This window comes from Seriola lalandi, unplaced genomic scaffold (genome assembly GCF_002814215.2).
Source record: "Seriola lalandi dorsalis isolate HSWRI2012SDOR001 ecotype SW California unplaced genomic scaffold, Sedor1 jcf7180002052955, whole genome shotgun sequence".
In the NCBI taxonomy this organism is placed as follows: Eukaryota; Metazoa; Chordata; class Actinopteri; order Carangiformes; family Carangidae; genus Seriola; species Seriola lalandi.
In genome coordinates this window covers 18,165-41,926 of record NW_019523508.1, presented here as the reverse complement: position 1 = coordinate 41,926, position 23,762 = coordinate 18,165, and the positions used below count along the sequence as shown (strand labels likewise).

At 40.9% G+C, this 23,762-nt stretch overlaps 3 protein-coding genes across 5 annotated transcripts in view; 2 read left to right on the top strand and 1 right to left on the bottom strand.

Annotated features, from left to right (window-relative positions):
• alg2 (ALG2 alpha-1,3/1,6-mannosyltransferase) overlaps positions 1–4,999 on the top strand; it is a 60,714-nt gene extending 55,715 nt beyond the window's left edge. For all 3 annotated transcript variants that reach the window (XM_023400788.2, XM_023400787.2, XM_023400789.2), the window contains 4 exons: positions 732–903; positions 1,032–1,169; positions 1,786–1,953; positions 3,492–4,999. In XM_023400788.2, the coding sequence (XP_023256556.1) occupies positions 733–903; positions 1,032–1,169; positions 1,786–1,953; positions 3,492–4,232 (1,218 nt within the window). In that variant the 5' untranslated portion in view covers position 732 and the 3' untranslated portion in view covers positions 4,233–4,999. The remainder of the gene's footprint in view (positions 1–731; positions 904–1,031; positions 1,170–1,785; positions 1,954–3,491) is intronic.
• A 239-nt stretch (positions 5,000–5,238) lies between these two features.
• Positions 5,239–6,998, bottom strand: LOC111650853 (phospholipase A and acyltransferase 4-like). The gene is made up of 4 exons (XM_023400791.2): positions 6,909–6,998; positions 6,253–6,376; positions 5,769–6,070; positions 5,239–5,328 (listed from the first exon to the last, which is right to left on the bottom strand). Exons 1-4 carry the CDS (start codon positions 6,960–6,962, stop codon positions 5,239–5,241), a joined length of 570 nt encoding a protein of 189 aa, XP_023256559.1. The 5' UTR covers positions 6,963–6,998.
• Positions 6,999–19,351: 12,353 nt separating this feature from the next.
• Positions 19,352–23,416, top strand: frrs1l (ferric-chelate reductase 1-like). The gene is made up of 5 exons (XM_023400761.2): positions 19,352–19,929; positions 20,302–20,386; positions 20,708–20,846; positions 21,839–22,085; positions 22,177–23,416. Exons 1-5 carry the CDS (start codon positions 19,725–19,727, stop codon positions 22,347–22,349), a joined length of 849 nt encoding a protein of 282 aa, XP_023256529.1. The 5' UTR covers positions 19,352–19,724; the 3' UTR covers positions 22,350–23,416.
• The last annotated feature ends 346 nt before the right edge of the window (positions 23,417–23,762 follow it).

Sequence of the window (23,762 nt, the reverse complement as noted above, 5' to 3'; positions counted from 1 at the left end):
GTTGGCTATTTGGGGTTGGCTAACAGGGTTGTAATTTCATTAGCGACAGGCTAGTTAGTATCCACAATCTTATCTCTGTAGCTAAAGACACTTATGTTAGCTTTTTTAAGTAAACAGCTAAATAAATAAGGACTCATTTGTGTCCTTACCTGCAATTCAGTGTCTGCCAGCAGTTTTCCTTATAATACATGGGGCCACTGGGAACGAGTGACAGCCAGGGAGGTTGGCAGACAGTAGTACTATGTACTTTTCCCTGTTAAACAGTCATGAAATAAAGTGCTTTAAAGGTTAAAAGTTACAAATTGAATTAAGTTACAAACCACAAGTATCGATTCTTTAAGTTTGCCAACAATGCAGCTCTGACACGTTCCTTTCTTGACATCAGAGTAGGTTCATGAATTTCTTCTGTTGGAAAGAGTAATTTGTTCTCGACAACATCAAGTTAAAGATTGTTTGAATTCCGCTGAAAATGAATTCCCTTCATTGATGTATCTCACAGGTTAAGGTTAACTCCTATAATTGCCAACTGTTGTGAACATGAGCTTTGGACTCTTTGCACTACTTGCTCTTCTGGCTGTCTGTGCTCATAGTCATCAGTTTATCATTGTAGTCATTCTACACAATATAGTGATGTTTCATGTATTTTATTGTATGTAAAACCTTTTCTGCAAACTCGCACTGTGTTTTTGGAAAATATACTCCAGTTTCACTTTATTCATTCTTTTGTGCAGGATGGCACGAGTGGTGTTCCTCCATCCAGACCTGGGTATTGGTGGTGCAGAGCGACTGGTGGTCGATGCTGCTGTCGCTCTTAAGGCTCAGGGGTGTAGTGTTCAGATCTGGACGGCACATTATGATCCAACACACTGCTTCTCTGAAACCCTGGACCCAGACATGCCTGTAGTAAGTTAACACACCGTACTACATAATAGTGTCCCTCGAAGATACACAACAAAGACAAAGAATAGTGTATGTAAAATGCAGAATCTATAATAACTGTAACTTCATTGTTTCTGTTACTTTTCTAATAGGTATGTGTGGGTGACTGGCTTCCTACTGGTGTGTTTGGCTACCTACATGCCCTGTGTGCCTACCTGAGGATGATCTATGTGGCCCTCTACCTGGTGTTCCTCAGTGGGGTGGAGTATGATGTCATCTTCTGTGATCAGGTGAGTTGACTATGTGTCTGTTTCGTCATCACTTATCTGAGTTCTTCTGAGCCTTCTGTATCTCGTAACTGACTCTGCTTCTCGGAGAATACCTTCCATTGTTATCAGCAGTCTGTTTTGTGTCACACCTTTTTACTATACACTCCCTTGCCTATTTTCTACTGTTTCGTCTTTCATACAAATAGACACACGTATCACCCTTCTCTCTAGCACATAATTACAGAGAAAACCACAGATTGGCTTCTGTAAGTGTGATACTTGAAGAGTCTTCATTACCTAAATTAATTAGATTATCAGCCAAAACATGTAATGCAAAGGTCACAAAGAGCTGTCACAATATTTCTATCCAGCATTGTTGAGCATTAACATAGTGTATGTTTTATATATGGAGTCGTATACTGTATATGTAAATGTTTAGTTACCATTTTAGACTATTACTTGTTAGTTTTATTCCCTCTCCCTATGTGTGAAATGATACATCACATCACTCGTGACATTTTCACACTCACACTAATTGCTATATCACACATCAAAGCTGCCATATTTGTCACTGATTAGCCATGAGGACAGGATCATTTTTGTATTTTTTGATAAAACAATTTCCATTCCTCCCTAGGTGTCGGTGTGTATCCCAGTGCTGCGTCTGTCCCGTCACAGGAAGAAGGTTCTGTTTTACTGTCACTTCCCAGACCAGCTGCTGACCCAGAGAAAGTCAACTTTGAAGAAGCTTTACCGCGCTCCCATTGACTGGCTGGAGGAATACACCACGGGCATGGCTGATATGGTACGTAACGGCTGAGCGTGGGGTTGTATCATACAATAGGTTGTTATGGAACAAACGGAATGCCAGCACTGATGACACTGATGATGGCTTATAGCTGAAACATGTTTGTTTCTTCACTCCCTATTGAACAAGAGGACTATTTATCTGTTTAGATTGCAACGTGCACCTGATACATTGCTTGAGTACTTTGGAGTTGTGCACACTGCTACTTTCTGTTGCATGCCCTGGTTACAAGACAAGACTCAGGTCATTTTATTTCATTCAGATGAAAAAATAAATAAACAAATATATAAAATAGCATCTTTTTGAAACCGTGGTAATGAATGCAAAGCAAGCAGGAAAGCACAAAAACATAAATACAGTATAAAAATGACACATTAATTAGGGCAAGTTAAAAATATACGACTAAAACTATTTAAAAAATATGCATGGGGTTTGATTTCTTGAGTTGCTTGGGTGGTGCGTATTAAGGGTGCTGACAGTAAATTCTGTCTGGATTGGAGAATGGCCAGAGAGTCCTCAGAGTCTGAGTCTGAGGAAAGTCAAGGTCTAAACCTTTGCATGTCTTGAAGGCAGTCAGTAAAATATCAAAATTAAACTAACATAATATTATTAATTTGCTGCATATTACATTGAAGCCTTACTGATGCATTTTGTGCAGCAGGTTGGCAGTAAAGTGATTTCTGATTTCTGATTGTAACTATAGTAACAAGTGATATGAAAGACATTTTTTGTGCATGTATGTTGAGGAAAGGATGTGTTTGTAAATGTATGACATATTGCATATTAAAATGCAGAAAATATCAGCTCAGAAAAAGCAGTGCTACTTGATTATGTATATATATTTTTATATACACCCTGCAATCATGAAAAGATGTAGTTGTATTTTTTGCTGTACAATGGTGAGACAATACAAAGAAAATACCAATATATACACCCAAAATATACAAAATAAAGAAGAAAAACTTTTACTGGATAGAGGCACGGATTGACTTCATGCAAAAAAAACTTGTGATTGAGTTGTTTTGACTGTTATAATTTTGTCTACCTCCAATGCAATTTGCTGCTGAAGTTTTTACAAATCCGTGATTATCAAATTACAAATAGATTCAGGTGTCAACTGAAATTTGTTTTTGCCTACTAGCAAATTAGATTGCATTTACATGCTGCTGAAGTACTGCTCTGTTAAATACAGCCAGAGTTGATTTTATTTTTATCTCACCAAGATGTCGTTTGACTGGCTAACATGTTTCTTTCTGACTGACTTGAGTTTTGTAATATAATAAATTAAAATAAAAGGTATATTATTTTGACTTAAACAGCTTGAATAAACCAAAGTGACTATTTAAAATGTGATACAGCCTGATCTTCACAGACCAGCTGTTGTAAAAGCTCAGGGCCCTGATAGAAATGAAATGACATTTCAATTTTAGTCTAGACTTTAGGATAATCAAAGACCTCAGGCTGCTATCCAACTCATAGGGACCTGTGATATATGTGAGATCCTTATGAACTAATCTCTCTCTACTTCCTCTTAGATTCTGGTAAACAGCCAGTTCACTGCAGGCATCTTCAGGGAGACCTTTCATAGTCTAAGTAGAGTCCAGACAGATGTCCTCTATCCCTCCCTCAACACGCGTACCTTTGACCAGCCGTCCACTGAAGCACAAGGCCTTGAAGGGCTGCTCCCTGAGGAAACCTCCTGCCTGTTTCTCTCTCTGAACCGATATGAGAGAAAGAAGAATCTGGGCTTGGCTCTGGAGGCTCTGGCAGCCCTGAGGAGCAGCCTTCCTCCAGGCCAGAGAGCAGGCATTCACTTGGTGGTGGCGGGGGGCTATGATGACCGAGTTACTGAGAATGTTGAACATTACACTGAACTGAAAGAGCTGGCAGCGCAGCTCCATTTGGAGGACTGTGTCACTTTCTTGCGCTCCCCTTCTGATTCACTGAAGGTGGCGCTGCTGCGGGGCAGCGCCGCTGTGCTCTACACCCCAAGCAGAGAGCATTTTGGTATAGTTCCCGTTGAGGCCATGTACTGCTGCTGCCCTGTTATCGCTGTGAACTCTGGGGGCCCCCTGGAGAGCGTGGCAGACCAGGAAACGGGCTTCTTGTGTGAGCCCACAGCTGAAGCCTTCTCTAAGGCCATGGAGAGGCTCGTCAGGGAGCCACAGCTCCGCAGGGACATGGGACAAGCTGGAAGGAGGAGGGTACAAGATAAGTTCTCTCTTCAGGCCTTCTCAGACCAGCTGTATGGGTACATTGTCAGGCTGAGCCAGTGATATGAAGCTGGAGGAGAGGCAAGAGAAAACCAGTGAAATTGTGGAAAAACGATCCTCTGCTGAACTGTGAAACTGAAGACTGGGGTCTGAGTTGAAGTGGATGTCTTCTAACAGAGAATGTATGTGTATATGTGCAGGTAGGTGGTGGGGTATTATGAGGACTTAGAGGACAATTAATCAGCATTCCCTTGCAGTGGTTGCTGAGAGGAAAAAAAGGATGGAATCTCTATACTAATTAAGAAAAGAGTAACGAGTTTACCTACCCTATCTCTGGAAAAATACCACCCCTGCAAGTGTGTACGAGCGTTCGTGTGTAATTGTGCATGTGTAGCAGCGTGGCAACCAAGAGCCTAGCAAATGAGTGTACCAAAAGGATTGATTGTTAGAGTGAAATGTTTTGCACTGTGTATGTTTTTTTTCTTGCTTTTCTACAGTAGTCTTTGTCTTTGTGTGTTTGGGGGTTGAAGAAGAAGAATGTAGTTACAACTATGTGCCATCAGGCAGTACACAGTCTCAGATCGATAAACAAGATGCTTTCCGCTACTTCCTGTCCACCCAGAGCTTAGCTTCACAAGATGCTGACAGAGAGTGTTTTGCTTTATTAGAGGTCTGGCTGATGGGCAGTGTGCCTGTGTCTGGGTCATTATCAGCGAGGAGAATAGCAGAAGGTCATTGTGTCTGCGCACTGGCCTCCTCAGCCCTCCTACTGTATAGAAATGCTCTTATTGACATTCCTGAAGTCTTAATAAACAAGAGGACAAATAGTTTCCTGACTCTTATGGGCTTTGCTTTGTTGTAAAGTTTTTTTGGCCTTTAATAGAGTTTGCTAAGGACTTTGTGGGTGAGTGAAGAGACACAGAAACATTGTTAATGCTGTGAACATATTTTATTGTGCCTTGAGTTGTTAAATGAAACATTCTCAAAGTAGCAGTGAGGGATTTTTTTTTATTTTCCTCATTAACTAAGTTAGTGTTACAGAGGTGCATGAGAGGCACCACAGAGGATCTCAAGTTTCTGTCTCCATCCGTTGCTGCATTATCATTTGCAGAGTTTCAGTTGTATCTGTATGCGCTTCATTCTTTTTCTTAAAGGGAATCTAAAAAAGAGTAAAGAATTGGAACATTAAATTGGAGGCTGCAGCTTATGATTATTTGATTGATAATTGATTCACCTGCTGATTATTTTCTTGATTAATCAATTAGACTATAAAACATAACAATACAGTGAAAAATGGCCATCATATTATCCTAGAGCACAAGGTGATTCCACTGAATGTCTTGTTTTGTTTGAGCAACAATCGATACAATAAAATATGTATAAAAAAATAGAAAAGCAGCAAATTCTCATTTGAGAACCTGGAACCATCAAATGTTTTGGTATTACTTGAGAAATTACTTTAACGATGAATCAGTTAGCAATATAGTTTAGATTAATATTCTTTCAATTGGATCTCCACAATAAATTACAGGTTGACTGCTTATAGACCTAATATACCACATCACTCAGTCACTGTCACTTAAGTATGGCTGAACTCACCTGGTTGCACACTGCGTAGCCATGTCGAACAAACGTGGCGAAATGCTCACTGTTGAAGTTCATGAGGTCGTACTTGAACTCCTGGTGGAGAAAAGTCTCACAGCGATGTGTCATCATCTCCAGTGGTGATGGAACCAGGTTGTGGTTGTTGTTGTTGACCCTGATTCGAGTTGCTGGAGGCACTTTGATATCCGTAATGCGCTGCTTGCAGACTTTGGTCTTCTTCAGAACACGATCACCATTCGACTTTGGAACCATTTGTTGAATGAAGCTGCGGCAGGCTTTCTGTGTCATGTTTTCATCTAGAGATAGATAAGAGTGAAAACGATGAAAATAAATCTGGCGTATTTAAGTTTTTAGAGAAGTTTTATTTTTAGAAAAATAAATAAATAAATTCTGCCAGAGTGAATAGCAGAAAAAAACATTTGTAGCTAACTTGAGAAAAACTAATTGGTTAAAATAAAGTCACATTTCTGTTTCTTACCTCCTACCCCAAAATGGATAACATGGCCTTCTCCAACATAAACACCCCAAAGAGACAATCCCAGTAATGGGTTCACAAACTCAATCAGGTCTCCAATCTCTGCTGTGGACACACTCTGATCAATCTGAAGACAAACAGATTAGAAGTTCGAGCAGTTTACTGTTTCCACATGCCTTTTTTTCTTTCTGCTTGCTTTACTCATTGAATTCAAACGAGAAAAACTTTATATTTATGATGGAAATCTGGGAAAAAAAAAGAGGAAGGACGTGAAATTGAATAATGTGTCTGATTTTAATAGCTACCTGTAACATTAAAGGACGTTACAAGAGAAGAGAATGAGTGAGACAATATTCAGCAAACAATCTGGAGCTTAGCACTAAGGAATGACTCAGTAGGCTATGTAATAAAACTGTATTCGTACTGTATGTAGAGGAGGTCTTAATGTTGAGAATAATTACACGAAAAATTAGAACTATAATAGTTTTTTAAGTGCTTGTATCTGAAATTATTTTATAATGAAATGTTCCTGTTTATATCACGTCTTATACAGGAAAACATGGCCAGCAAGCATAAACAAGCACATGCCTTGTTAGGACTATAGGGAGGTACTGCTGTATGAAGATAAAAAGTATCTGGATATATTGATTAATGCTCACCTGTTGTCGTGTCATTTGGGGAAAAATGCTGTTCCAGTTTCCCAAAAGATCCATTGTTGCTGTGAGCTGGAGTCAACAGACAGACTAAAGTGTGTTTTTGAAATATTAAGACGCCGTAATCAGGTTGTGTAAAATGCCGTCACAAGTGCAGTCACAGATAGCCTTGACTGTAACTGTTTCAGGATGATAGGCAACCTAATATGTTACCTATTAATCTAATATATGCTGTAATATGCTGTCAGACACTATGAGCCTCAATCATATTTCATATTCAGAAATATTTGTTTCTGTCATTTGTCTCAGTTTGTTTAAAATGTGTGGCTCACCTGCACTTAGTTTTCAATTCCCACATCTCATATTGATTCAGACATTTCTGAATAATCTGAGTCAATTTCAAAAGCTGAAACGCAAAGAAACCAGCAGTAATACACCTTGTTTTTCAAAACTGCAAATTATTTGTCCCTATAGGTCCAATTAGTGTCGATGGCCTTGGTTTCATTTAAAATAGATAATCAGGTTTGGAATATCACAGAGATACGTCAATTTATGTATGTGAGCTTCATATTTTCTTATGTGTGAAAATAGAATAAAAAAAAAAAAGTTTTTATTTAATATTCGGTCTAGGTTGAAAATCCCAGCTCTATACTTAAAACTGTGACTGTGATTTGTTTTGTTGTTGGTTGTTTGATCGGTCACTGTTTGGCCATTCAATAGCAGACACAGATTAATTGTTGCTAATCTACCCCGTAAATAAATAAGATTCATTATGAGATACTTATTGACATTTTAGGGTAGTTTTTAGAAATTTGCCTTGTGAGCACCTATATATGTTTTATGTACAATATAAGACATGAAACATGGTAAAAGTTGGTAGTAGTGCATAAAACATAATTGAAGACAATATGCGAGTGTAGCATTAGTGACTTAGCTCTGTGGATAGAGGAAATGTGCCAGATGCAGTGCTTTTTTCATGACCATAGGAAATCCATATTGTCCTTGTTTTAAACTAATGAGCCTATGTGTGATTTTCATATTTAACTTATTTTTTTATAAAGTAATTATAGATTACATGGCAAATACCTGAGCTTTTGGTTTTTGGCTTTTCGACAGCCTTTATGTTGGGTAAATTATTAAATTACACTAGTCAAAACGTGTTGTCTCCACAGCACACAATATACAGTGAATATGTTTTGAGTAAAAATTGGGAAAAATTAAGAATATGAACCACACTACTTATTTATAGACGGCTTTAAGAATGCAAAATGCTAATAGAGCAAGAATAAAAGCAGATGTGTATATATGTTTGTGTGTGTGTGTGTGTGTGTGTGTTTCTGCAGTGTTTCCACATGCAGAAGTATTAAGAGGAGATGATGAGGAGGGCGGTCCTGCAGTGATTTAGGGCCCCTTCTAGGCCAGATGATAAAAGGGTCCCGTGGAGCCTGTAAGGGCGACAAAGACACACACACAAAAACACACAGCAGTAAACACTCACCAGGCTCCTCTGTATTAGTTCAGAGTGAATGTGTCCCACTTTGCTACCTACACAGAAAGATGATGTCTGAAGTCTCCCTTTTCTCTCTTCTTGTCTTTACCTCAAAGTTGTGAAAGAAAAATCGATGTCCCTTCTGTCCTCTCCACCCCCACCTCCCTGCTCTCTCAGTGCCCTGTGGTGGGGTGGTTATTGAGATCACGGTGTGTCTGAGTGGCAGTGATAACCGGTACCCAGGTGCCACTGGCACATGGTGTTTAATTAATTAATGAGACCGCGGGGTTGGTTTTCTAATTCCACCTAGCCAGCACCGGGGTGTGGGGGAGATAGCCGCAAAATGTTTAGGTGTGTGTTTTCAGGCAAGGAAAGGAGAGATGTATGTGGGAGTGTGTGTGTGTTATGGGTGTATATCTATTTTGTTGGCAGTTTGGGAGCTGGTTTCCTTGTTAGTGGAATATTAAATATGTATGGAATATTTTTACTCCGACTTTTAATCATGCCTCGTGATTGGGAGTTAATCATGAGCTAAATGAAGCTGATGATGAGAGAAACACAGTTCGTGTTAATACATCAATCTGAACTCTTCTTCCTGTACCAGTAACCGGGTCATGGACTCATTGCCTTGAAAACACAGAAATATACATGAAATGTAACTGCAGTGCAAGAACTGGATGGTTGTTAGTGCGCACTATACACTGTTTGTTATGCAGGTTAACTTGGTAATGAAGAGCTAAGATTGATAGAAGTCATTATAGCAAAATGTTTGTGTATTTTCTTAAATTGTTGCTGAGATTCTTGTAACATTTTAGCAAAACTGATACAAACCAAATGGGGACAAAATCCTTTCTCTCATTTTGAACATTGAACATTTTTCAGTTACATTTAGTGCCAGACGCTGCAGAGCGAGAATAAGACTAATTAATAATAAACATTATAATAAATGATATATTAAATGCTCTAATATACCAAGAGGTTACTGACAATTTGTCATGAATTAGTCATTTGACTTTACAAATGAAATATATCCATCACAATGAATACAAAATAGGCCTATAAAAATCATCAGAATTAATGAATGAATTAGGGAAGAAAATCACTGAACTAAATATAAAGATTTAGAAAAAACATGGAATATTTGTGAAAATATGGACCTTCAGATGAGTTTGTGTTAGTGCAGTTGTATGATATATAATGTATTTATAATTCTGTACACTAGATACGTGATGTAAGTGAGCTGTGCAGTTATAGACTCGATATATGGCAGCTTCAAAAACGTTTCAAAACCAAAGCTTTAAGATTACAATCTTCAGCTTTCTCTGATGTATAGAGACATAAATACGCATATATCTGACCATCCCTCTCGCTCCAAATGTTGTCACATTCTGTACAGATGACAGGAGGGGTTTTACTGTGAGCGGGCGTACAGAGGGGAGAAAGAGCCTTTCTGGTCATGAATGATAGAATATGCTTAAACAATAGGAAATCAGCATTTGTATTCACAGCTCATCTTTAAGAGCTGTTTTACATGGTACATGTTAGCAAATTATGTATTTCACACTTTACTACTTCCATAAACTATTCAAATATATTAGCTTACACCTCATAAATGTTAACACTGCACAACTCTTCTACTCACACTAGCAAACAGTCGTTGGAGCTGGTTTCACAGAGGAAAGGAATGATTTACTAAAGCTACATAAAACTCATCTCTCTGTGGGAGATCACAATAAAACTTCTATAATCTCTGATAGTGGAATATTATAGATAGCCTCTATAAAAATAGCTTTATGGTGCAGGAAAGAGAAGCATTACGACTTGTTCTACCCTGTGTTTTCTGGTTTAAACCATCTTACAGCTTAAAGATAAATGAGTCCATAGATTTCATGCATCAGACATCACTTAATTCACGCTAGGTTTATCAATAAAAATGTTAGCAGTCTTGTTTCAGATGAAAAGTTATGAGGAAATGTCCATCAGTATTGAGGCGGTCCATATAAGAAGATAAGAAACAACACAAGATAACAGGAAGAAAAAACAAAAGTGGGTTACACTCTGTTCTCATAATAGAATATTTAACTCATTGATAAGATTAAATAGTCACCAAAGTTTCCACAAATCAGGGATGTGCCTCCGACGTTTATTGTTTAGACTGAGACTACACACACACACACTGGTGTTGTGAATATTATTTGATTCTTCCCAACTTCGGATCCTTTACTGCTGTTCTCATTTACAACAGAAAAACATCTGGGTGTATTAGCATTAATACCAGAAAACACAAAGCAGGAATGTTTGTACAATTTCATAGCTTAAAACGAGCTTGTAGCATTATAAATCCACTCCACAGTTGGTACCTCAAACCCTCCCCTGTTGTTTTGTAATGAAGATAATCTCTTCTGTGGCATGCGTGTTTAAACCACACCACAGACATACTAAACAAACTACTTTTTCACGTAGCGCGTGTTATTAAGGACAGAAGCTGGAGGATAAACTCCAGCAGAACAACATCAAGGACGTGATGATGGGCAGGCTTCAACATCAAAGACCGTCAGCAGGGTGGCAGCCTAGAAGGACACATCTTCACTCCTGAGAACGATACCGGAGCTATGGAAGAAATCCTCCTTGATGCCAGTACCCAAGAAGGCCACCCCATCTGGCCCCAATGATTTCAGACCAGTTGCCCTAAAGTTACATGTCATTAAGGTACTGGAGGGACTGGTTCTGGCTCACCTCGGACCGCAGATCAAATCTTCTCTGGACCCTACAAGCCTAATGAGGGGGCGGACGATGTTGATGTTGACATCTACGTGCTTCAGCGTGTTTGCTCTTACCTGGGTTGTACCGGGTGGCCGCACTGTGAGAATCATATTTTTCAATTTTTCCAGTGCTTTAAATGCCAGCCGACCAGTTCTGTCTTGCGCGAAGCTGCTCAGGATGGATGTCAGCAGGTCTACTGTCTCCTGGATCTCTCACTATCTGCCAGATAGGCCCCAGTTTGTTCGGCCAAGGACCTCCCTGTCTGATGTGGTGGTTAGTAACACAGGAGTGCCACAGGGGAGTGTCCTGTCTCCATTTCTGCTCACTCTGTTCACCTCCAGTGTAACTCTCAATCAGAGGTCCTCTGATGATTCTGTGGTGGTGGGGCAATTTTAGAGATGGCCAGGAGTTGGAGTCAGGTAACTGGTAAATAACTTTGTGGTGTGCTGCAGCAGGAATCATATGCTCCTATATGTGGACAAGACCAAGGTGATGATGGTCGACTTAAGGAGGAAAACTACAACCACGACCATTATCATAATCAGGCTGAAGTTGTGAAGCGCTATTGGTAGTCCACTTTAACAGCAGACTGGAGTAGGACCAACATTGACGCAGTGTACAAGACGGAGATGAGCACTTTCTGAGGAAGCTTGGATCTTTCAACTTGGCAGCAAAATGCTGGAGCTCTTCTCCCAGAAAAAAAAGCATTTTTTTGCAGCTGAATCTGTCCACAGATGTCCATCGCTCAGCTTCTGTGTTGGTATAACCCAAACTATCCCAGGTCAAGATGCTGAATATACCTTAAATATATTCAGTAATGTTAGTTGTGAGCTATAAATCAGGTCTAGCATAGAAGTGAATTTGGTAATCATATCATGAAATTTCTGCTTGAATTCATCTGCAATGTTAAATTTATGTCCCAGATAAGCCTACATCTGAACACACACAAACACACACAGATATCCTGGCTCCCTGGTTGTTCTTCCTGGAGCAGCAGGGTGATTCAGGAGGAGGAAGAAGAGGGGGAGGGAGTGAGGAGAGGGAAGAGAAAGGAAGAGGCAACAGGAGAACAGACCGCCCATTGAACTTGGCTCGCTTCCAGCGCTCATTCACCCAGTAATCGGCTGTGAGTCAGTCATACTGGCTTTAAACAAACACATTAACATTTGAGCGAACATTACAGGAGAGCTCACTTGCGCATGCACATGCTGTCATCACATCTTAATGCACCCACACACACACACACACACACACACACACACACACACACAGACGCAAGTAAACCACATTTTAGCTCCCTGGGTTTTCTTCAGCACTCTTACCTGCTGCATTTTCAGATTTTTACGCTTTTCACCCACAGATGAAGGGGAGCGTTTGTGGCTTTACAGACGCTGGCCTGAGGGGTACATTTGGCGTACAGCTGATGGGGACTGGCTGAGAGAAAACACCGAAAGCTTTCTTTAATGATGAGGGGCGAGGGTTGAGATACACAGTGGTGCATTTGTGGAGCGGGTGTGTGCAGGCAGATGTAAAGAGGGAGGCTGGCTTGGTACACCCTGATCAAGGGGAACCACAGCCCACCTATGGCCCAGAAGGAACTCACACTCGCTTGCGGGTATGACACCGCAGCGCTGAGCAGGAGGAGCTGAAGCAGATTCTCACACAGCTGGGGAGGATAACCTCCGGTGATTACACTCACAGGGGTGAATGTCAATCACGCTGTCTTCCTGAATGTGTGTCTGCATGTGTGAGACAATGCCCCCCTCGATTGTTGATACAAGTATGCTTTATGTACAACCATGCATTCTTAGTGTGTGTGCGTGTGTGTGTGTGTGTGCCCAGTGCCCAGTGATGGCCTGTTAGATTGAGCTGTCAGTCGGCAGGCAGCAGATGAAGATTAATGGAGCAAGCAAACAATAAGAGGCTGGCAATGATCATAAATATGCTAATGGCCATTATCAATACACACTCACTGACATGCATAAGAGAGAGAGAGAGAGAGAAAAAAAGAGTGTGTGTGTGTGAGTGTGTATACAGTATTCATGCAAAGATTTGGGATAGGAGGTGATTCAGGTTACTGAGTTAAAATCATTCTCCTTTCCCTCGGGACACACACACACACACACACACACACACACACACACACACACATACACACACACTTTTAGACCAGCAGTGTGTTGCCTGACTGATGGATGGGAGAGATGGGCGTCCCATGTGTTATGTTTGGGTTGTGGGCTACAAGAGGGAGGGGAGGACGGGCTCATTGAGGAGATGACATGATTGGTGTCGCATTAAAATGTGTTTATTTAGTGTTTGTGCGCGTGTGTGGAGGTGTGTGAGAAGGGCAATGGATAGCTATGATGTCTGTTGCCAAGCCTCTGATTAAGACTACAGGTTCAGCTAATGGCACAATGAGAGGCTGATTAAGAGAGGAAGAGATGGTGGAAAAAAAAAGAGCGGAGGGAGATAAAAGGGATAGATAGACAGATCTATTCACTAAATTGATGATGGGGCTCTTTGTTGTCTCATCCCATTCTGTGGTTCTCTGGGGTCCTTCCTGTGTCTGCAGCCTACTCTAATTTGTTATATGAAAAGCCTTTTTCTTTATTTCTCTCAGCCTCCCCCTCCTTCCTATTTTTCTCCCTTGCCGCCCATCTGGGTCACACAGCACAAAAGAGCAGTGTAGGGGCCCTGAACTGAAACCTGGTCACCCACTTCATCACCTGAAAACACACTTCTTAACCTCCTTCTGCCTACTTCTCACCTCCAGTTGTCTCCTCGCCTGTCTCCTCCCGCCCACTCCTCTCTGCTCTAGTAGGGTCTGCAAAGTCCACTGGGAAATGTTGGGGGCTCACGGGGCTCTCCGACCTTCCTTGTCCTTTAAACACACATGTATTCCTACAGTCACAGACACACGCTATCCATCCAATCCTGATGGAGGGTGTAATTTGTGTGTGGCAGGATGGCAATGGATGGAGCGTGTAAAGTAGACATAGGGAAGTGGTTATGATTGGGGCTAATGAGCTCACAGGGGACGCTGGGTTAGAGGAGGCTGGCCAATGGCAGGCCTGGATCAGATACACCTCTCTGGAGGGTCCCTGCGGAGCTGAGGCCCCTTGTGCCCTCGTGGGAATTTGTTTGTGTATGAGTGTGTGTGTCTGGGTAGTTCTTGTTTGAAAACCCAACAGTCCCTGTGGTCATTATACACTCATTCTGCTGAGCTGGTTGTTACTGCGCTCCACAGACAGGGGTAGTTAAGCATTTAGATGTCGAATCACGTTGGTCATTAAGTCAAGGTCACAGCTAACTGGTACGACTCAGAGGGACTCGCTTGTTTTTGGAGTGCTATTGAGCATAATACACCGCTCTTGGAAGAAGAGCAGAGCAAACTCGCAAAAACTCAGTGATGATTGCTAACACTGCATCAGTGGGAAGTGTGGGTATGTGCGAACAGGTGTGTGTGACAGTGTGTCATTCTGTGTGTGTCTCATTACCATGCATCATGTGTCAGTGTTGTCCAGGAGGCTGAGCCTCCGCGCGGTGCTCCAGGGGAGAGTTATAGATTACTGGCTGGAGCAGGCAGGGGCCAGGGGAGCCGCTGGAGCCCAGACCCGAGAACTGTAGGCTGGGCACGGCTCTCAGCTCATCAGCCTGTCTCTTGAGGCTGCGGAGCTTAACCTGGAGCAAGGCTCTGATTAACCAGACTAATGACAGTACAGCCCCCAGCTCCCACTGCCCAACACCATAATCACTGCTTAAGGCCCTGGCCAGTCGGCGTGTCTATATGGAGAGAGAGCAGTGTCACAGCTTAATGGATAAGTCTACTGACAACAAGCATTTTAAGTCAGCTGTCAATACAAGCTTTGAGAGCCACTCACATGGCAGGTGACCGATGTATGCGAGGCTAGAATGAGATCAAATACATTCAGAGCTTCAATACATTTTTCTGTTTGTCATCTTGTACCTGTGCATGTAGGTGAGTGTGTGCATGTGAATGTGAGGCTCTGTGTTTGTGTTTGTGTGCTAGTGTGGGTCACCACAGTTGAAGGTGTTTAATGAGTGCTGATCGATGTCTCATCTGTGCCTCCTTATCTCTAAAGCAAACACTTCATCAGCACAATGGAACCTTTCAGCCTTTGGTACACACAGAGACCCCAACAGACAAACTGCCCAAATCAAACGCGCTATGCAAATAAGACAAAGACAGACATACTTTTGTTCATATCCCACTGTCACAGAGAATTACCCAATGAGAGCAATAAGCATACACTGATAGAGATGTGTCTCTTTTAGTGTCTTGGTGAGTGTAAAGTTGGGAGGGGTCGGGTAGGGTTGCATTTGCTCTGCAGACAGAAGAATATGCCAATAGTGCTTACTGTCTTCTGTGAGTAAAGTGATTTCTGACAACTCCTAAATGAAGCCCTGGGGGTGCAGAGGCCCGCAGCTAGATCACAGACCTGCTTTATGACTGTTTGTGTGTGTGAGAGAGTTAGAGACAGAGGTAATAGCTTGGCGTTATAAGCCTGGTTGAGTCGATAAGTGATCTAGCTACTGTCCAGGAGAGAATGAAGTGGGAGGTATCCAACACAGAGTTCAGGTGCCAAAATAAAAAAAATAAAAAACCCAAAACAAAACACAGGTTTACTTCTGCAGCTCTGTGAGGGAATAAAATGAAACCTCTGCAATTCTGCTGCAAATACAGTGTTAGACATGAGCAACTAGATACAATAGAAGGAATGAGGAGAGGTTAAACATTTTATACATAGATATACATGTAAAGAGGAGGCAGTTACCTGGATTAAAAGGTTAGGCTAGAGTTGTTCAATATTTCTCTTATTGTCAACAAATCCCATGAAAAGATTGAAGCCAACAATATGTAAGACTGTCTCAGTGTACTGTCTGACTTTTCTGTCCTGAATGTATCACCCTTAAACATGTAATTTATGCATTTTTAATAGTTTTTGGACAAAGGAAGGAATGAACCATATCGGGCCTCGTGACTTACTTAGTCAGATGAATTCCTTGTTGTTTTTGGTCCCCCTCACAGTTTTGTTGACAGTAATGAAAATATAGACTATTGCCCGCTTTATCCTTTGGTGACAGAGGGAAGAAAAGAAGCAGTGGCAGAGAAGATATGAGTATGCAGGACTTATGTTCAACTGGCCAGTTTACATGAGTCTGCAGGGGCTGTTACTGACTGACAGCCCTGACTAAGCCATCCACATCGCGACTGATCCCCTATAACATCCAGGGCTTACCTTGTGTGTCCGGATGCACAATTGTGTGTGGCTGGATGTGTACCAGGAATGCATTTTTGTATCAGTGTGTGTGTATGTGTTTAGTTCTGCCTTTACAAGTGCTGGTTGATGGCTAAACAGACGACAGATCCAGGCATGCAGTCATAGCAGCTGTGTTTCTGAATGGATCCAGCGGCCATTGTTCTCCTGTCACTAACTCGTCTCTCAGGCCCAGGAGACACACCGCTGACATTTACCAGACTCCCCCCTCATTCCTCCTCTTCCCCCGGCGTGCCTCACCCTCTCCTCATTGCTTCTCTCCCACCATCCCCTTCCTCTCTCCTGTCTCATTCTCTCCCTCTCTCTCTCCTACTGCTTCCATCAAGTTCCTCGCTCATTCCCTCTTTCTGTCACTCCATCTCTCTCTATGTCATGATGTGCGTGGACAGATGTGTGTGTGTGTGTGTGTGTGTGTGTGTGTGTGTGTGTATGTGCGTGCGCGCAAGCGCGAAAGACAGAGTGAGTGTTTGTGTTAATGAGTGGCCCTTTAAGGCTATTAAGATAAGATTGGTACGCCCAGAGTCCCTCATTACCCAGCAAGCATTGCTCCCTACATGGAATGGTAATTGGGAAGGAGAGGGAGAGAGAGAGAGAGGGGTTTGGAGTAGAAGTGGAAATAATAGGAGGATAAACGAGGGATAATTGGGCGGATTGAGAATAAGAAGAGCGATTGATCAGGTTGATTTGTGTCTGCAGAAAGAGATGGTATGAAGAGAGGAGAGGTTAAAGGTCACACACTCTCGTATGTACACACACGTATGTGCACAGGCATGATACAAAAAACACATGTTTTACATGCATGAGTGGATGTTCTTCAGACCTGGTCACAGTCCAGCATAAGCTTAGAAGCACAGACGCACACATTGAAGCATGTTCACAAACATGCTGGAACAGGCATGAAAACTCAGAGTGCAAAGGTGGTCTCCTTTTTTTTTTAAAGGTTTATAAACATATGAGTGTAATCATTGTATTATTTCAGTCTTTGTGCAGATGTTCATCAGTCTTTGGGTTTTTTTTTATTTTTTTAAACCATTTACATTGCTAGCCTGTATATTTGAGTGTGTTTGTGGGATTGATGTCAGTCACTCTCCGGCGGTCATTGTACACTTTCAGTCTCTTACACACAGTGAAACACCAGCATCACCTACAGGACACAGTGTTAACAGCAAAATTTTCTTTCTTTCTATGAAACTCCTTGGATTTCTGACACGGTAACTTTTTGGCCAAATACTGAAAAGTAAACAATTAACGTAACTTGTTATACTATATCGTTTTTTTTTTTGTTTTAGGTTTTTTTTTTTTATATACAGTTTATAATTTTTATATTTATTAATTAACCAAAATTTGCACTATTGTGTAAATGTATGTGTGCGATATAATGTCTACATTAAATATGTTGTCTGCAAAATGTATTACAACACCAATTTAATATTACGTATTACATTTATTTCAAAGGATCTGGGTGTCACGACCATCATTGTGATTTCTTTAAGATTTTGATGCAAATTTAAATTTCCCTGTGATGCTCTGTCCAGCTTGCAAGTAGTGTTAAACTTTAACAGTTAATGGAGAGTGTAGACTAAATGGACTGACTCATGAAATATTAAAGTACTGAAAATATAAACCGTAACCCTTGTGTGTGTTAATGAGTCAAAGGCATTTACAAGTCTGTGATGTCTATTTTAGCAAGGGTACAGTGATAAATTATCCAACGGCTACAGATGAAGTTTCATGATTTACCAGGATTTAATCCGCTGCTATTCTAATAAGACACAAGCCTGCTGAGGTGACTGCAATCCTTACAAATGTGTCGGTAAAACCCAGAAGTAAAACAAAAACCATGATAAGACCATCAGTCAACCAGAGACAATGTAAGATACGGCACTGTGTCAGTTAGAAAGTGTGGGTCTTTTCTTGGTTGTGATAAAATAAAAGTGAAAGTGGAACAGTTAGATGGTACTCCAAGAGCAGTCTTCCCAAGCAGACCTGAAAATGAAATTAAAACTGTGGATTTATATCACCATCAAGTGGCAGGATTGTGTACAACCACAGAGACAGACAGGATGGAGGAAAATCGATGGGTGCAAGCAAGGATGGTCAGATGATATATATGAGAAGAGTTACCCCTTTGTCAATTTGAAACAATGCATCTTCGCAGATTCAAATTATGTATACAGTCATGTCTACCCGTGTGCTGTGTATGAATTTAGAAATTCAGCAGGGCTGCAGGTACACCACTGCAGTGTTCCTAAAGCAGCTGGGATAAGACTCATGGGGACACTGTGACACAAATTCACAAATTAAAGCTGAGCTGCACAATATTAAATAAATAATGCACTCAGAAGACTGCACAATCCTTTATACATTTTTAAAATATCATCCAGATCTGGACTTGCATAAAAATACACATTGGAGAGCAGTTTAGGGATAGGTTAAGCATAATGGTGCAATAAGCAGGACAGAGGCTATAACTGAGGACACAATGGTCTCATCCATATTTAGCATATTTTTCCTGGCAAAGCATTTTAAATCCTTGTTTTTTTAAAATAAAGTTGACAGAAAATGTTGATTAAACAGATAACTGACAAAAAATATGCATTCAAGTGATTTATTATAGTAATTTTAGAAACTTTCTTTCTTTACTAAAATCCTGGCTGTGACCCTGGTAGTTTATTTAAACATGTTCATTGTTCTGTTCTTTACAGAATCACATCAAATGATACGTAACATGTAGGCTATTCCAAATCCGTGAAATGTTGCGTGTCATCGGTGTTAAAATTACCTCTTTAACGGTGTCTATGGGGCATAATCCCCAATTGATTGATCCTGATACAGCACGTATCGGCTCCTCATTGGACGTTACTGTGACTGACTGACTGAGGAGGGAGTGGAGAGGCAGACCGGACGAAACCATTCATCCAGCCAATACTCCGACAGAAAAATACGTTAAGATTAATGAGCACTAGTGGCCTAGCCATCTAGATTCGGATTTCAAAGAGGATTATGGGCGTGTATCTGAATTAGATGGTAAGATTACGAATCTGGGTAATTTAAAGTAGGATTAGCGTCTTAATCGCACCGTCCGCGGCGCTGAATCCCCCCGCATCCCTGCGAATAAACAGCCAAACAGACAATTAGGATGCGGAGATGATTTTTGTGACGCTGCGATGGCTACCTGCGGGGATACCGAAATGAAAAGCACAATGAGGATCCAGTTTGGTTTCACGATGGTTTAGTAGTTGTATATTGGTGCTTTCTGATTTATTGGCCATGATTTTCCTGCGGAGGCTCGTGCAGCTGGTGGTGCTGCTGATCCAGAGCGGATTGTGGGGGGTCGCGCCGAGCCCCACCGATGAAGGAGCACTCCGGGCAGGCCACGGGGAGCACGGAGAGCCGGGACACCAGGAGCCACACAAGGACTCCTACAGTACTTTTGCTTCTGAGTTCCTGGAGTCCAGATATCTGTCCGATGATGGTAAGGATCTAATCCCGTTTACTAAAAGTCCCCAGCAAGTGTATTTTGTTTACATGCAGTCAACGCTAGCTATAGCTGTAACATAGAAGCACAGAGCACAGGTTAGAGACAAATAAACAGAGACTGTAAGTAGAAACTCAACATGTGCTGTTTATTTTGTCTTGCATCCAACTGTCTCCTCTGCACTGGGCCTTTCAGCACCCAGGCCAGCTCCCTGGTGGTAGTTGCCTACCACACACACACACACACGCACGCACGCACACACGCACAGTGCAGATGGCCTCCCCTTAGTTGGCCCTTTGACTGTCTTGAAAACAAGCATCAATTGTTTTTGTGTGGAACCAACAGAGTTGCTGATTTTGCATTTTGCAGGTTATCCGTTCCCCACCGCCCCACCAGTGGATCCCTTTGCCAAGATCAAAGTCAGCGACTGTGGAGTAACCAAAGGCTGCATAAGGTCAGAGAAGGATACATCTTTTGCCAGCTCTCTCCTTCTGAAAACAGAGCTCCAGTGCAGCTGTATTCCCCAGGGCTGCTGTATCCTAGTTTGCTGTGGCCTGACTACAGAGATTCTGTTAGGCAGGAGCTAAACATGGAAACTCTCCTCTGTCTAGTCTTCTTGGATGTCTTTTTGGATGAAATTCATTTAAATATTGATCTACTTTGGCTCTTTGATTACTGTAATATTCTGAATATTGTTAATCAAATGTTCTCCACTGGGCTCTGTTTGATGGTATAATCTGTGAGCAAATATGTGTGTGTATTTGTGTATATCCAGGTATGGGAAGCCAGGTTGTGATGCAGAGACGTGTGACTACTTTCTGAGTTATCGTCGTATTGGTACAGACGTGGAGTATGAGATGAGCGCAGACACTGACGGTTGGGTGGCCGTAGGTTTCTCCTCTGACAAGAAAATGGTGAGTAGCTGTACGACCTCTCTGACTGCTGAGACTGAAATTCCTGTGTCCTGCTTTAACAGAGCTAATTTGACTTTTGATGTATCAGACCAAGTTACTGCAAATGCACACTCAGTAATCCATAATCAAACACATGCATATGTTGAAAATGATGCAATTTTGATGATGATGCAGTCAGTTAATTATAAAACCAAATCATTAACTACACAAAAATTAAGTCTTAAGGCTTTTATTTCAAAATGAATTGTCCCCCTTCACACAGTGTGAGGCATCTTTTTCAAACTTTGTTGGCATGAATGTTAAAAGCTTTCTATTAAGTATGCTAATACATTTAAGTACAGAGTTTATACATCATACACCAAGGCAGTGGGGGATCCCAAGATAAATATCAGTTACAAAATAATTAGAATTATAAAGTAGTAGACATTACTTCATTGTGATGGCTCATAAGCCAAGAAAGTTGGGAACCACTCTTTTTAGATGTTTAACTTACACTAAAGATATTCAATATAATTTACAATAAAACCTTTTATTTAACATTAATTATTTTTGATAAACATCCCTATCAATCAATATGAATATATATCATTACAATCAAGTGCTTAGAGCCTTATAATGAAGGCTCATCATATTTTCATATTGTTTGTCACATTTAAACTAACTATACAAAACAATTACAAAATTGCAAACACTTCTCCCATTAATTAGCTTGGACGAGTTTGACATCCATAGCACATGCAGTTCATTGTGACAGGTTTTCAGTTAGTGTGGTGCTATACAATATATCAATATGAAAAGTTATCAGTTATTGTTGTTGTTTATTTTGCCTATATTGGCTATCCCAGGAAAAACATGGGACTCACACGGTGCTCATGTGCAGTATAATGAACCGTCTTATTAAAAGTTTAGAGAATCTTTTGTTCAAGAAATAAATATGTAGCATTTTGGAACAATGCTCTTTATTCCTTGTTATTTCATTTCTATATCCTCAGGGAGGAGATGATGTCATGGGCTGCGTCCATGATGACAACGGTCGTGTGCGGATCCATCACTTCTACAACGTCGGTCAGTGGGCCAAGGAGATCAAGAGGAACCCAGCCAGAGATGAGGAGGGCATTTTTGAGAACAATCGGGTGACCTGCCGTTTCAAGCGTCCGCTGTATGTCCCCAGAGAGGAAACGCTTGTGGACTTACACCTGTCATGGTATTACCTGTTTGCATGGGGTCCTGCCATTCAAGGTGAGTGTTTGAGCATCATCATAAAGTCAACTCCTTTTAATGTTCCTTCTCCCTTTGATGCCATCTAACATTGTGTTACCTTTTCCAACAGGTTCCATCACAAGGCATGACATTGACAGTCCGCCAGTCAGCGACCACATGATCAGTATCTATAAGTACGAGGACATCTTCATGCCTTCCACAGCTTACCAGACCTTCAACTCTCCCCTCTGCTTACTGCTCATTGTAGCTCTCACCTTCTACCTACTAATGGGAACGCCATAATGAAGCACAGCAGAGCACAGACTGGAGAAAAAAGGGAAGAGAAGATGAAGCAGCAATAAAAGAAAGTTGCCATTTTCCTTAGATGCCACATTCAAGTGTTCACTTTGCACAAATAGACCCAGTGTTAGATATATGAAACATTATAGAGAATATATATTCATTACTCTGAACTCATACATAGGATCTTGACAAATTATTAAACCTATACTGTAGAGGTGTTATGTACTGGTGTCAGTACAAAACAAGAGGTCTAATAAGAGTAGTGTTATATTATAAATAGGCCAATTATTTTCAGTATTTATTATAACTTCCAAGTATTTAACAAAATATGAAGAGTACACATGCCAATAAATAAATCACAAATCTTTGAAAATGTTGCATGCACTTGAAAATCTGGGAATGATTTCAAAAATCCACTGTTCACTGGTGATGAGAAGACAGTGGCCTCATGTTGAACTTGGCTAAAACACAAAGGTTTTCTGAGGACAAAAGAAACCACACAGCTCACAGCCGTTTGCACACACTCTTCCTGTCCCTTTACACATGCTTAAAAGGAAAAAAGACAGTATATCTAGTGGTTTGCACTATCGAAATATAGTTTCCAAGGTTTGAGGCACTGCCTACTGTATAAGCATTTACCATATAAAGGTTTTCATTAACGTTTTTCTTTTTTTTTTGGCTCATCTTATTTTTCCACAATTTCCGTTAGCAGCTCTTCCCCCATCTTTCACCACAGTGGCTGTTGGGTTTGTTTATCAGTACTGTGGCACTGTGACTGTGTAACAGAGAGAGACTGCTACATGACTTCTTGTTGCCTACGTGTGCAACAACACACTGAACAGGAACAAACTGTGGATTCAAGAACATTTTTCCTTGGGCATGGACTAATTTTTTCCCCACATTGTTAATGTAGCCTTTTGATCTGTATAAAGAATGACTGGATATGTTAAAATGCCTCCCACTGAAACAATCTGCCATGATTGTGTTTATTATCAATAAACATTTTAAGAAAATACAATACAGTATATTCAAGAAAATACAAATAGCCAAATAAAGCCATAGGACATATTTTTAGTAGAATTATAAGGATGTTCAGGACTGTAGCTAATACTGAGACACTGAGGTCATGTCCCTTGTATATTTTGATAGAAGTCAGGTGAGGAAAATAGTCTTCCATGTTAACAATCAGTGACTACCTCAACTTACATTTGAAAAAAAACAAAATTTTGAAAATATTAAAAAAAAGCCCCAAATTAAAATTTTGGTCTTACCCCCAACAGAAACCTTTTTGGTGTAGTTGAGAGAAAGAATACATCAGTGTTTTTTTTAGGGACCTGCCTTCTCTGTTTCCATGCGTAACATGTATAAATAAGACCCATTTATAAATATATGTCTAGTAGATCAAATAGTAGC